Below are 14,941 nucleotides of genomic sequence, written 5' to 3' on the forward strand. Positions count from 1 at the left end.
TTTCATCAGTTACTCAACATGATTTTTGAAAGCTTTATGATATCCTTACAATTTAAGATTATAGTATAATTTACCTAGCCAGACCTCTTAATAGTTAACATTTATATTGTCTGTAATGTTTCCTTATCAAAAATAGCACAATGATGATTATCTTAATAACTCAAGACTTTGCCCACATGCTTAAATTATTTCATTAGAATAAATTTCTAGAAATGGACTTGCTGAGCTAAAGGGGGAGGGCTCATTTTTATGTTATGTTGCCAAGTATCTTTAATAAGAGTTCGACAGTGATTGGCAGTGTTTGTTTGCCTAAACCTATACAAGTTTAGGGTACATTTATAAATCAGCAATAAAATATTGTATAGAGTTAGGGTTAAAAATAAAAGAAATACGTGCTTCCCGTTTCTCATCACAAGGGATATTTTATAAATTTGTGGAAAAATCCTGAGAAATCAAGATAAAATGTACAAAGATTGATAGAATGATGATTTAAATCAGTTAGGCCTCACTAAAATAGTATTAGGATAGTCTTAAGGCTACTTTTGAGTTCTCCATTAAGATTTTTTATGTTAAAATGCGTTATTAATATAGTTTTGATCCCTTTTTAATATAGTCTGTACATTTACAAAAAGATTATATGTAAATAAGAAATTCTGTATTTCAGATTTCCTAAATTTTATTATTATGAACAATTTGAAACATGTAAAAGCTTGAAAGAATAATGTAATTAACGGCCATATGCTACCCACTTAAATTCAGCATTTTGTCATATTTGCTTTCACTATATGTGTATGTTGAATCTCTGGGTGGTGCAAACGGTTCACACGCTTTACTGCTAACTGAAAGATTGGAAGTTCGAGTCTCCCCAAAGATGCCTCAGAAGAAAGGCCTGGCTTTCTACTTCCAAAATATCAGCCATTAAAAACCCTGGGAAGCACAGTTCTGCCCTGACACACATGGGGTTGCCATGAGTTGGAATTGACTCAACGGCAACTGGTTTTGGGGTGTGTGTGTGTGTGACATCAACTTGCTTTACACCTAAATAATGTATGTATCTAAGAATAAGCACATTGTCCTAAATAAACGCAATCTTCTTATCCAATCAAAGAAAATTAACATGAATTCCTTAATTTAATCTACCCATCCAGTCTTTTTTTTAATTTTTCACCAAATGTTCTTAGAATTTTTTTATTCCTGTTTTTTATAAAAAAGGATCCAGTCTAGATTTGTGCGTTACATTTGGTTGGTTGTTTAGTCTTTTAATCTCTTTTTATCTGAATTTAATCTTAGTTGTTTGGTGATAAATGGGTTAGTATTCCTTTGCCTCAAGATTCTCTGTCTTATCTGTTGTTAACATAAGTAGTACTGAAATGACATGGGAAAATTGGTTATTAGAAGTCCCTGAAGTGAATCATTAGCAGAGATAAATATGTTCTGTTGTTTCTAAATATTTGTCCTTGATGTGCCTTTATGCTCAAATATTATATAAGTTAATAGTTATTTGTTTTATAGGTTGATATGAAGGGATTCTTTAAAAATTTGAAGTGTTCTTGTTTGCTTTTTATTTTAGGAATTCTTTTAGTTGGACCACCAGGGACTGGAAAGACACTTCTTGCCCGAGCTGTGGCTGGAGAAGCTGATGTTCCTTTCTATTATGCTTCTGGATCAGAATTTGATGAGATGTTTGTGGGTGTGGGAGCCAGCCGGATCAGAAATCTTTTTAGTATGTCTTAGTGTACCTTTTTAAAAACGCTAAATTTTGTTAATTTTTAGGGGAAGAGGGTTCTTTACCCTTTCTTTGTTAATTACTTATACTTAGTAGTTGGTTGAAATATAGCCATTATGGGGTTTTGTTTTAAGATACCTTATTGTGTGTGCTGAAACAGACCTGTACTGTTTCTCTAAATAGAACACTCAGTGGAGCTAGGGAAGTGCTGTATGAGGTTGGGAGTTGCTGAAAAGCTCTTAGTGTTTTTCATTTTATTCATCAGTTCTACAGTATGTAATTAAGGAATAATTAGCCTCAAATCTGACTGTATATGGAATTTGCATAACTAAGAAGAATGAATACTCAATTGTTTTTATTTTATATTATTCTTTTTAGGATTTGTTTTGTTGTTGTATGCCCTTAAATCACTTCTAAAAAATGATCTCTCTTATGTGTTTTCTCTTTTATAATTTTTTGTTGGCTTTTGATAATTGTCCATATTGTGTTTTTTGTTCATAAAGTGTTGATTTCTTTCTTATTTGAATCTTTTCTGTTTTCTTAGGGGAAGCAAAAGCAAATGCTCCTTGTGTTATATTTATTGATGAGTTAGATTCTGTTGGCGGGAAGAGAATTGAATCTCCAATGCATCCATATTCAAGGCAGACTATAAATCAACTTCTTGCTGAAATGGATGGGTAATTGACAGCCTTCTTTTATCTGTAGATTTTGGTGATTTTTTAAAATTTTTATTGTGCTTTAAGTGAAAGTTTACAAATCAAGTCAGTCTCTCATACAAACCTTATATACACCTTGCTGTATACTCCTAGTTGCTCTCGCCCTAATGAGACAGCACATTCCTTCTCTCCACCCTGTGTTTCCTTGTCCATTCAGCCAGCTTCTATCCCCCTCAGCCTTCACATCTCCCCTCCAGACAGGACCTGCCCACATAGTCTCGTGTATCTGCTTAGTCTAAGAAGCCCACTCTTCACCAGTATCATTTTCTGTCTTATAGTCTGGTCCAACCCCTGTCTGAAAAGTTGCCTTTGGAAATGGTTCCTGTCTTGGGCGAACAGAAGGTCTGGGGACCATGACCTCCAGGGTCCCTCGATTCTCAGTTAGACCGTTAAGTCTGGTCTTTTTACGAGAATTTGGGGTCTGCATCCTACTGTTCTTCTGCTCCTTCATGGATTCTCTGTTGTTCTCCGTCATGGCAGTCGTCACTTGTAGCCAGGCACCATCTAGTTCTTCAGGTCTCAGGCTGATGTAGTCTGTGATTAACGTGGCCTATTCTGACTCTTGGGCTTACACTTACCTTGTGTCTTTGGTGTTCTTCATTCTCCTTTGCTGTATGTGGTTGAGGCCAGTTGTTGCATCTTAGATGGCCGCTTACTGCCATTTAAGACCCCAGATGCCACTCTCCAAAATGGGATGCAGAATGTTTTCTTAATAGTTTTTATTATGCCAGTTGACCTAGATGTCCCGTGAAACCATGGTCCCTGAACCCCTGTCCCGGCTACGCTGACCTTCGAAGCATTTGGTTTATTCAGGAAACTTCTTTGCTTTTGGTTTGGTCCAGTTGCGCTGACCTCTCCTATATTGTCTGTTGTCCTTCCCTTCACCTAAATTAGTTCTTGTCTACTATCTAATTAGTAAATCCCCCTCTCCCTCCCTCTCTCCCTCGCCCCTTTCTTAACCATCAAAGAATATTTTCTTCTTTATTTAAACTGTTTCTTGAGTTCTTATAATAGTGGTCTCATACAATATTTATCCTTTTGCAACTGACTAATTTCACTCAGCATAATGCCTTCCAGATTGTTCCATGTTATGAAATGTTTCACAGATTCATCGTTGTTCTTTATCGATGCATAATATTCCATTGTGTGAATACACCATTATTTATTTATTCATTCAGCTGCTGATGGACACCTTGATTGTTTCCATCTTTTTGCTATTGTAAACAGTACTGCAGTGAACATGGGTGTGCATATATCTGTTCGTGTAAAGGCTCTTACTTCTCTAGGATATATTCCAAGGAGTGGGATTGCTGGACTGTATGGTACTTCTATTTCTAGCTTTTTAAGGAAGCACCAAATCGATTTCCAAAGCGGTTGTACCATTTGACATTCCCACCAGCAGTGTATAAGTGTTCCAGTCTCTCCACAACCTCTCCATCATTTATTATTTTATGTTTTTTGGATTAATGCCAACCTTGTTGGAATGGTTCCTCATGTATCTGTTAGCCACCTGAATGTCCTCTTTAGTGAAGTGTCTGTTCATATCCTTTGCCTATTTTTTAATTGGGTTATTTGTCTTTTTGTTGTTGAGTTTTTTCACTAACATGTAGATTTTAGAGATCAGCTGCTAATTGGAAATGTCATAGCTTAAAACTTTTTCCCAATCTGTAGGTAATCTTTTTACTCTTTTGGTGAAGTTTTTAGATGAGCATAGGTGTTTGACTTTTAGGAGCTCCCAGTTATCTAATTCCTGTTTTGCTGTTTGTGCAGTTCTAATAATGTTTTGTATACTTTTTATGCCATGTATTAGGGATCCTAATGTTGTTCCTATTTTTTCTTCCATGAACTTTATCGTTCTAGATTTTATAATTAGCCTTTGATCCATTTTGAGTTGGTTTTTGTGAGTGGTGTGAGGTATGGGTCTTGTTTCATTTTTTGCAGATGGATATCCGGTTATGGCAGCATCATTTGTTAAAGAGACTGTCTTTTCCTCATTTAACAGACTTGGAGTCTTTGTCAAATATCAGCTGCTCATATGTGGATGGATTTATGTCTGGATTCTCAATTCTGTTCCATTGGTCTATGTGTCTGTTGTTGTACCAGTTCCAGGCTGTTTTGACTACTGTGGCGGTATGATAGCTTCTAAAATCAGGTAGAATGAGGCCTCCCACTTTGTTGTTCTTTTTCAGTAATACTTTACTTACCCGGGGCCTCTTTCTCTTCCATTTGAAGTTGGAGATTTGTTTCTCCATCTCGTTAAAAAATGTCACTGGTATTTGAAATGGGATTGCATTGTATCTATAGATCGCTTTGGGCAAAATAGACATTTTTACAATGTTGAGTCTTCCTATCCATGAGCAAGGTATGTTTTTCCACTTGTGTAGGTCTCTTTTGGTTTCTTGCAGTAGTGTCTTGTAGTTTTCTTTGTATAAGTCTTTTACTTCTCTGGTTAGATTTATTCCTAAGTAGTTTATCTTCTTAGGGGCTATTATAAATGGTACTGATTTTGTGATTTCCTTTTCGTCACTCTCTTTGTTGATATAGAGGAATGGAACTGATTTATGTATGTTTGTCATGTATCCTGATACTCTGCTGAACTCTTCTATTAGTTTCAGTAGTTTTCTTAAGGATTCTTCAGGGTTTTTCTGTGTATAAGATCATGTCATCCGCAAACAGAAATATTTTTACTTCTTTGCCCATTGGGGGAAACCCTGGTGGTGTAGTGGTTAAGTGCTATGGCTGCTAACCAAAGGGTCGGCAGTTCGAATCCACCAGGCGTTCCTTGGAAACTCTATGGAGCAGTTCTACTCTGTCCTGTAGGGTCACCATGAGTCAGAATAGACTCGACGGCACTGGGTTTGGTTTTTGGTTTTTTGCCAATTGGGATGCCTTTTATTTCTTTATCTAGCCTAATAGCTCTGGCTAGGACTTCCAGCACAGTGTTGAATAAGAGTAGTGATAAAGGGCATCCCTGTCTAGTTCCTGTTCTCAATGGGAATGGTTTCAGTCTGTCTCCAATTAGGATGATGTTGGCTGTTGGCTTTGTATAAGTGCCCTTTATAATGTTTCGGAATTTCCTTCTATTCCTGTTATTTTATTCCTAGTTTTTATCATGAATGGGTGTTGCACTTTGTCAAATGCCTTTTCTGCATCAGTTGATGAGATCATGTGGTTCTTTTGTTTTGTGTGATGGATTACATTGATTGTTTTTATAATGTTACATCATCCCTGCATACCTGGTATGAATCCTTCTTGGTCATGGTGAATTATTTTTTTGATACGTTGTTGAATTCTATTGGCTAGAATTTTGTTGAGGATTTTTTTTGCCTAAGTTCATGAGGGATATTGGTCTGTAATTTTCTTTTTTTGTGGACTCTTTACCTGGTTTTGGTATCAGGGTTATGCTGGCATCACAGAATGAGTTTGGGAGCTTTCCTTCGTTTTCTGTGCTCTGAAATACCTTTAGTAGTAGTGGTGTTAACTCTTCTCTGAATGTTTGGAAGAATTCTCCAGTGAAGCCGCCAGGGCCAGGGCTTTTCTTTGTTGGGAGTTTTTTGATTGCTTTTTCCATCTCTTCTTTTGTTATAGGTTTATTTAGTTGTTCTGTCTCTGTTTGTGTTAGTTTAGGTAGGTGGTGTGCTTCTAGAAATTTGTGCATTTCCTCTAGGTTTTCAAATTTGAGTACAATTTTTCATAGTACTGTGTTATGATTGTTTTAATTTCACTTGGGTCTGTTTTGATATCGCCCATCTCATTTCTTATTTGGGTTATTTACTTCCTGTCCTCTTTTTCTTTTGTCAGTCTGGCCAGTGGTTTATCAATTTTCTTAATCTGCTCAAAGAATTAGCTTTTGGTCTTCGCTCTTTCAATTATTTTTGTTTCCTATTTCATTTAATTTTGATCTAATTTTTATTATTTGCTTTCTTGTGGTGTCGGAGGGTTTCTTGTGCTACTCTTTCTATTTGTTCAAGTTGTAGGGATAATTCTTTGATTTTGGCCCTTTATTCTTTTTGTATATGTATATTTATTGATATAAATTGACCTCTGAGCACTGCCTTCGCTGTGTCCCAAAGGCTCTAACAGGAAGTGTTTTCATTCTCATTGGATTCTATGAATTTCTTTATTCCATCCTTAGTTTGTTCTGTAATCCAATCGTTTTTGAGCAAAGTGCTGTTCAGTTTCCATGTGTTTGATTTCTTTTCCTTGATATTTGTTATTGACTTCTAGTTTTATGGCTTTATGGTCAGATGCTCTGTACTATTTCGATGTTTTGGATTCTTTTGAGGCTTGCTTTATGGCCTAATATGTGGTCTGTTTTGGAGAATGTTCCATGTGCATTGGAAAAGAAAGTATACTTGGATGCTGTTGGGTGGAGTGCTCTGTGTATGTCTGTGAGATGAAGTTGTTTAATTGTGACGTTTAGCTCTTCCGAGTCTTTGCTGAGCTTCTTTCCGGATTTTCTGTCCTTCACTGAAAGTGGTGTGTTGAAGGCTCCTGCTATTATTGTGGAGCTATGTGTCTCACTTTTCAATGCTGTTAGAGTTTGTTTTAGGTATCTTGAAGCCCTGTCATCGGGTGCATAAATATTTAATATGGTAATATCCTCTTGGTATATTGTCCCTTTAATCATTGTATAGTCTCCTTCCTTATCCGTTGTGGTGATTTAACTTTAAAGTCTATAGTCAGAAGTTAACATTGCTACTCCTCCTCTTTTTTTTATTGTTGTTTGCTTGATATATTTCTTTCCATCCTTTGAATTTTAGCTTGTGTCTTTAAGGTATGTCTCTTGTAGGCCGCATATGGCCGGATCATGTTTTTTATCAGTTCTGCAACTCTCTTTCTCTTTATTGGTGCATTTAGTCCATTTACATTCAGTGTGATTATAGATAGGTATGAGTTTAGCGCTGTCATTTTGATGCCTTTTTTTGTGTGTGTTGTTGATAGTTTCTGTCTTCCACTTTTTTGTGCTGAGAAGTTTTTCTTTGTAAATTGTGTGTTCCTCTTTTTCATTGTGGTCAAATTTGTTTTTGCTGAGTCTTTATGTTCATCTTGTTTTTTATTTTGAAGTGTAGGATTGTTAGTCTTCTTTGCGGTTACCTTAATACTTACCCCTATTTTTCTAAGTTTAAACCTAACTTGTATCTACCTATATCGCCTTGATCTCCTCTCTATATGGAAGATCTATGCCTACTTTATTTAGTCCCTTTTTATTAATTTAATGTCATTTTTACATAATGACATCACTGATTCCCTGTTTTGAACGTTTTTTTATCCTGATTTATTTTTGTGATTTCCCTTTCTGAGTTGATATCTAGTTGCTCTGTTCTGTGTTCTAGTGTTGAGTTCATATTTCATATTATTCATTTTCTAACCAGAGAATTCCTTGTAGTATTTTTTATAGTTTTGGTTTGGTTTTTGCAAATTCTTTAAGCTTCTGTTTATCTGTAAATGTCTTAATTTCCCCTTCATATTTGAGAGACAGTTTTGCCAGATATATGATTCTTGGCTAGCACTTTATCTCCTTCAACAGTTTGTATAAGTCATCCCACTGCCTTCTTGCCTGCATGGTTTCTACCAAGTAGTCCGAATTTACTGAGTCTCCTTTGTAGGTGGCTTTTCACTTATCCCTGGCTGCTCTTAAAATTTTCTCTTTATCTTTGGTTTTGGCAAGTTTCATTATAATATGTCTTGATAACTTTCTTTTGGAATCTACCTTGTATAGTGTTCGATGAGCATCTTGGGTAGATATCCTTTTCACGATGTCGGAAGTCTTCTGCCAAAAACCTTCAACAATTCTCTCTCTCTTTTCTGTCATCCTTCCCTGTTCTGGTATCCAGTTACTCACAAGTTATGCTTCTTGATAGAGTCCCACATGATTCTTAGGGTTTCTTCATTTTTTTTAATTGTTTAATTTGATTTTTCTTCAAATATAATGTTGCCAAGTGTTTTCATTCTTTCAAATTCTGCATTCCACTTCCTCAATTCTGCTCCTCGGACTTTCTATTGAGTGATCTAATTCTATAATTTTATTGTTAATCTTCTGAATTTCTGATTGTTATCTCTCTGTGCATTCTTGCGGTTTATTAAATTTTTCATTATGTTCTTGAATAATTTTTTAAATTTCTTCAACAGCTTTATCTGTGTGTTCCTTGGTTTTTGTGTGTGTTGCCTGATCTCATTCCTGATGTCTTGAATAGTTCTGTATGTTAGTCTTTTGTATTGTATATCTGGTAATTCCAAGAACATCTTCATCCAGGAAAGTCCTTGATTCTCTGTTTTGGGAGTTTGTTGAAGCAATCATGGTCTGCTTCTTTATGTGGTTTGATATAGACTGTTGTCTCTGAGTCACCTATAAGTTACTGCATTTATTTTATGTTTGCTCACTATGTCCTAGAGTCTTGCTTTGTTTTGTTTCCATATACCCAGATAGGCTACTAGAGTGAACTAACTTGATTATTGGAGCCTTTGAAGCAGTAATGTCCTGTTACCAGATTGCCAAACCCGTTGCCAGGTATATGAGCCTGTGAGTCTGTGAGTCCATTCACTATTCTTGTATAGATTCAGCTCAGGTGTCCTGATAGTCGGTCACCTAGTGTGTGGTGTAGGCTCTCTCCTACTATCTTAGAGGAGCAGTAGTGATGGGTGTATGCACTGGTTTTTGGTAGCAGCAGGGGGTCACACTCTGAGGAAGGCAGGAGGGTGACAGCCTTCCCCCAAGTGTCTGTGAGGAAGGAGTGTCTCTGTTCTGTAGAGCGCTCTGGTGGATGGGTTCTGCAGCTGTACCTTAGGCACCCAATGCTTACACATGGAAGGACTGGTAGGTACCACTATCCTTGGACCCCTTTCCCAGGTGGCTAGGTAGCGTGGATGGAGCCTCCAGTCCTCAGGCCCCTGCTGTGGGTAGGTAAAAAAAAAAGGCCCTGTTTAATAGGCAGAACGGTACCAGACCTCGAAAACCTGCCTTTCCCCCGTACAGCTAAAACATTTACAGTTAGACCTCAAGTAGATTCACCCTTGCAATATAATAGCCACCTAGATCCATGCAGGGGTGAAAGACAAAGTCTGTGGATCACTTGTGCCTGCACTGGATCACTTCTGCTCTGAGCTTCCAGATTAGGGGAGTCGGCAGAGTATTTTTCCCGTTTATTAATTTGTTCCTTTTCCAAGGACAGGGGAGTGGCTCAGGGAGTGCAGCAGGTCATATCTCAAGCCCAGGAAAATCAACTGCTAATGAAGCTGGCTGGGGCAGAGGGAGGAGGGATCAGATAGATAGGAGCGAATTCTTTCAAAAAAGGAGATCTGCAGTAAATGAGACAAAATCACTTATCTTGTGCGGAGGGCGTGTGTAGCCTGTGTGTACTGGCTGGGTCCCTGCCGAGATTGCCCCAAAGGGTTAGGGCTGTGTCCTACACTTGCCTTCTTTCCCTAAACACCACAGCCAGCTCTGCTGTGTACATGCCACAGGGTCATGGGTATGGCACTCTGCTTGCCTTCTTTCTCTGAAGCTGCCATGTCTCAGGAAACTACCATGAGCCCCACTGTCTTCACACCAAGGAACGCACCAAGGAATCAGAGCTGAGCCGCTGTGTGGGCGTGGCAACATGTCGCTCCTTCTGCACTGTCTCTCTCTCTGTCACTCAGACCGATTCCTTGATTTTGCCTTTTTTTGGCTCAAGGTTCCTAGCTTGTCATATATATAATCAATTCACTTGTTTTTTTGGGTCTTTGTTGTAAGAGGGATCAATGGAAGCCTCTGACTAGTTCACCATCTTGGCCCTGCGTCTTCTGAATTTTTTTTTTTTTAAGTTAAAATTTATCTTATTTGAACAATTGTTTAGAATTAGTAACAGATACCTCCCAGCATTTGGTATATGTAAGCAATTGCTTCCAAAAGCATTTGAAAACATTCTACATATATGAAAAGTGTTATATAGGTAACAGAGTAAGTACATCAGCCGAGAAATCAAGGCGAGCTTTTCTCTCAGTACTCCGTTGTTGCCATGACTTTGGGTATTTGATGTATTAGCTCCTTTATTTAATTTGTGCCATTTACCTATTGTCTTAGTTATCCAGTGCTGCTATAACAGAAATACCACAAGTGGGTGGCTTTAACAAACAAGTTTATTTTCTCACAGTTAGGAGGCTAAAAGCCCAAATTCAGGGTGCCAGCTCTAGGAGAAGGCTTTCTCTCTCTGCTGGCTGTGGAGGAAGGTCTGTGTCTCTGAATTTCTGCCCCCGGTCGATCTTCATGTGAAATGGTCTCTGTCCTCCCTCATCTCTGCACTGCTCGCTTGTTTAATCTCCCTTATATCTCAAAAGAGATGGACTCAAGATACATCCTACACTAATCCTGCTTCATTAACATAACAAAGACAACCCATTCCCAAATGGGATTATAACTAGAGGCATAGGACTTAGGATTTACAACATGTTTTTGGGGGACAGGATTCAATCCATAGCACCTCTTGTCTCGTTTATTATACATATCACCAGGAAGCAGTGATTCAAGCTGAGGCTAGTAGTCTATTTGAAGAAGTAACAGGAGGATACTGGTTCCTACATAATTTGTGACTACTGCAATAGATTTAAGGCTTGCATGAGTTTTCATAATACAAAAAGCAAATGGTGGGGTTAATTCGAATGGATCAGAAATGTATCATGAAGTCCTAGAAGACATTATAGAACCAAATTAAAAGTATAGGAGCAAAAAAATTGGAATTGGTAGACTTAAAATTAGTTTTCCAAAAACGAGTCGGGTTTATTTTATATTCATTTATGCCCAAGCTTTTTGTGCTAATTCATCTCTTCTAAAGTAGAATAAGTATTGTGAAGGCCTGTAATCACAGATGTTTTGGTGATTCATTGTTAGCAGTTTTATTGAACTGCACTAGCCTAGCATTTTGTTACTTTTTAAAAACAATTAGAGATGTCTTATTCTCTTGGACATATCCTGTTCTTGGCTATTATGAAGGTTAATGATGATAAACAACTTCAAGTAGAGTGTTTGTGTGCTGTGCTTTAATGAGCAATTTTTTTTAAAGTTCTCTTTTTAATTTTTTAATAGTTTTAAACCCAATGAAGGTGTTATCATCATAGGAGCCACAAACTTCCCAGAAGCATTAGATAAGTAAGTAGTAAAAGATTTTTGTGAAGTACTGAAATATGCTACAGTGTGGATGAATTTTGAAAATACTATACCAAGAGAAAGAGCCAGTCACAAAAGATCACATATTTTATGATTCCATTTATATGGAATGTCCACAATAGACAAATTCATGGAGACAGAATATAGATTAGTGGTTGCCAGGATCTGGGGAGAATGGAGCGTGACTGCTAATGGATATTTTTGGGGCGATGAAAGTATTCTAAAATGAGTCAGGTATATTTTATATTCGTTTATGCCCAAGCCTTTTATGTTAATTCATCTCTTCTAAAGTAGAATAAGTATTGCGAAGGCCTGTAATCACAGATGTTTTGGTGATTCATTGTTAGCAGTTTATTGAACTGTACTAGCCTAGCATTTTGTTACTTTTTAAAAACAATTAGAAATGCCTTATTCTTTTGGACATAAAAATATCAATTCCTGTTCTTGGCTGTTAAGAAGGTTAATGATAAACAACTGAGTAGAGTGTACAACTCTGAACATAATGAAAACCTCTGAATTGTACACTTTAAATGAGTGACTCTTTGACATGTTAATTATATCTCAATAAAACTAAAAAAGACTTTGATAACTTTTCTTAAATATTTCAAAAATTTATTTTTGGTGGAGAGCATTTTTTAAATAAAATTTGCTGCAGTGTTAAAATTATCTTTAAATTAAAATTTGTATTAAAGTGCTATTGTTTTTATTATAGACTAATAAGTTACTCGTATTTTTATTTAATCTAGTAGTTGTCTTTGCCTAAGATTCTAGTATAACATTTTGCACTTAACGGTTGAGATGGGCATGTAATGCTCGTAAAAACAAACACGTTGCCATCAAGTTGATCCTGCATTATAACGACCCCGTATTACAGGTAGAACTGCCCCATAGGGTTTCCAAGGCTGTATAGTCTTTATGGAAGCAGACTGCCACATCTTTCTCCCCCAGGGTGGCTGGTAGATTCTTATACTCACCTTTGGTTAGCAGCCAAACAGTTACCGGCTGCACCACCAGGGCTCCTTGTAGCTCTCATAATAGACTACTATTAACTTGTTTGTTCCTTGGTGGACCTCCTCACATGCTTTTGTTTCTGAGGGTGTTTGTTACGTAGATGCAAACATAGATCCACGTGAATGTTTATTTTACCTTCAGGTTATTATGGCTGTTATTTGAGCCATGTTTTAAAGGAAACTCTCTGAACATTTGTGTTCAAAACTTCTGGCCTCTGTTGTTAGCTGCCATGGAGTCAGGGATCTCCTGATTCACGATAGCTCCCATACACAACAGGACTGGACCGTTGTGACCCATAAAGTTTTCATTGGCAGATTTTCAGAAGTAAATTGCCAGGGTTTTCTTTTTAGTTTGCTTTAGTCAAAAGCTCTTTTGAAACCTCTTCCACAGCATAGCAACACACAAGCCTCCACTGACAGATGGTTGGCTGTCTACTTTCTGGCTTCGAGCTAATGTCTTACCATCATCTCTTTATAGAGTCAGTCCTGTTGAACTTGAACTTCACCATACATAGCTTATTTATTTATATTTTGTGTGTGTGTTCTTCGTTTAGTGCCTTAATACGTCCTGGTCGTTTTGACATGCAAGTTACAGTTCCAAGGCCAGATGTAAAAGGTCGGACAGAAATTTTGAAATGGTATCTCAACAAAATAAAGTTTGATCAGTGTAAGTCTAATTTTATAGTGCAAACATTATAAAATATCCATCCACCCTGTTTGTGTTCCTTACTTAATAAATGTTTAAAATACCAGTTGGTTTATATGTCCATTAAAAAAAAAAAAAAGTTCATTCCTTAATTATTTTGTACCCAGGAAATTCTATCATTTTGAACCTTAATTCCAACGAAAGCTTTCTTTATTCAGAAAGGTCGTAGATTTCAAGATGAATATGCATAAGAATGTTTTTGAAGAATAATGTAAAATAACAGAAAATACTCCAGAAATAGTAGTTCTTGATATAGCCAGTTTGGACCTAAAGGTGGGAAAAGCAAATTATAAAAACATTATATATTGGAAATATTATGGACCCACTTTGGTAGTAAACAAAACCTTTGATAATAAACAAAACTATTAAAGCTGCAGTATTTTCAAAGATAGCTGAATGAGTTCAGAAAACCATATATATTTTCTCTAACGCTAATCTTGAGAGAAGCTTTTATGTTCAAAACATTTCAAGATGGAATTCATAGAGCAGATTCTTGTCTGTGAGTTTGCTTTTTCAGTTTGTGGTTAGGCTCATAAAATAAAAAACAATAAAGCCGTATTTAAAGGCTTATGTTTCATATTTGGGCAACTCCATGTTTCTTTGTTTTTTTACAAAACTATTTAATTGGCTTTCACCTCCTCTGAGAATTTTAGTAAAAGTTTATTGTTGACCTTTTATTAAAATAAATATTTTGAATTATAGTTCAGAATAGCTCTTTTCTTTTTTCCTTGGGATTGTGAGTTCTTTACATGGTGAAGCACTTTCTGTTAACATCCTTCAGAATCAAGTATTAATTATTTAACTGTCTTTATTAAGCAAAAAAAACTACCACCCTTGGGTTCTGTTTTAGACTGTGTGTTCTCTTTTTACATAGCTGTTGATCCAGAAATCATAGCTCGAGGTACTGTTGGCTTTTCTGGAGCGGAATTGGAGAATCTTGTGAACCAAGCTGCATTAAAAGCAGCTGTTGATGGAAAAGAAATGGTTACCATGAAGGAACTAGAGTTTTCCAAAGATAAAATTCTAATGGGTAGGTTTTTTTTGTTTGTCTGCCTTAATAATGTCATTATGCAGATTCAGGCAGTTGAAACCTGTGACTTTGTTGAATATAATCTTACTCTAAAACTTCAGTCTCTGGGTATTCAAAGTTTGTACTGAATACTTTTACAAATTCCCAATTTGAAAGTCAAACACCAATAAGCATTAACACTTATTTTATTCACAATAGCCCATCTTGTCAGCCATGTAGAACTCAGTTTTATAGCACATTCGTTAGATTTGTCTTAGAAGACCTTTCTTCCTCCTGAAGAGAGAGAACAATAAAAAAGGAAGGCGTGGAAACTTGAAGATATCAGTACAATTTGGCCTCTTACAGAGCAAATATATTCCAGTAGCTTATGTGATTACAGAGAGTATGGAAAGATCCATGCATTTCCTCTTGTCCTGTATTGCCAATAAAAGGAGAGTGAATTTTATTTCTTCTCAGCATTTAATTTTGGATTGACTTCACAACAGGTTAATTATGACATTCATATTAAATTGGAAGTTTATTTTTTAGTATTAGAATTAAGCTTTCCCTTTTGACATAAGGACGAGGATGACGATTTTTGACAATTTTGGTTTTTTATTGAAAAAAAC

At 36.5% G+C, this 14,941-nt stretch overlaps 1 protein-coding gene across 2 annotated transcripts in view; it reads left to right on the forward strand.

Annotated features, from left to right (window-relative positions):
* The window catches only part of YME1L1 (YME1 like 1 ATPase), a 49,693-nt gene that overhangs the window by 26,309 nt on the left and 8,443 nt on the right, over window positions 1–14,941 (forward strand). For both annotated transcript variants that reach the window (XM_064284941.1, XM_064284940.1), the window contains 5 exons: window positions 1,571–1,723; window positions 2,271–2,403; window positions 11,507–11,569; window positions 13,152–13,264; window positions 14,178–14,333. In XM_064284941.1, coding sequence (XP_064141011.1) covers window positions 1,571–1,723; window positions 2,271–2,403; window positions 11,507–11,569; window positions 13,152–13,264; window positions 14,178–14,333 — 618 coding nt within the window. The remainder of the gene's footprint in view (window positions 1–1,570; window positions 1,724–2,270; window positions 2,404–11,506; window positions 11,570–13,151; window positions 13,265–14,177; window positions 14,334–14,941) is intronic.

The sequence above is a fragment of the Loxodonta africana genome, chromosome 4 (assembly GCF_030014295.1).
Source record: "Loxodonta africana isolate mLoxAfr1 chromosome 4, mLoxAfr1.hap2, whole genome shotgun sequence".
In the NCBI taxonomy this organism is placed as follows: domain Eukaryota; kingdom Metazoa; phylum Chordata; class Mammalia; order Proboscidea; family Elephantidae; genus Loxodonta; species Loxodonta africana.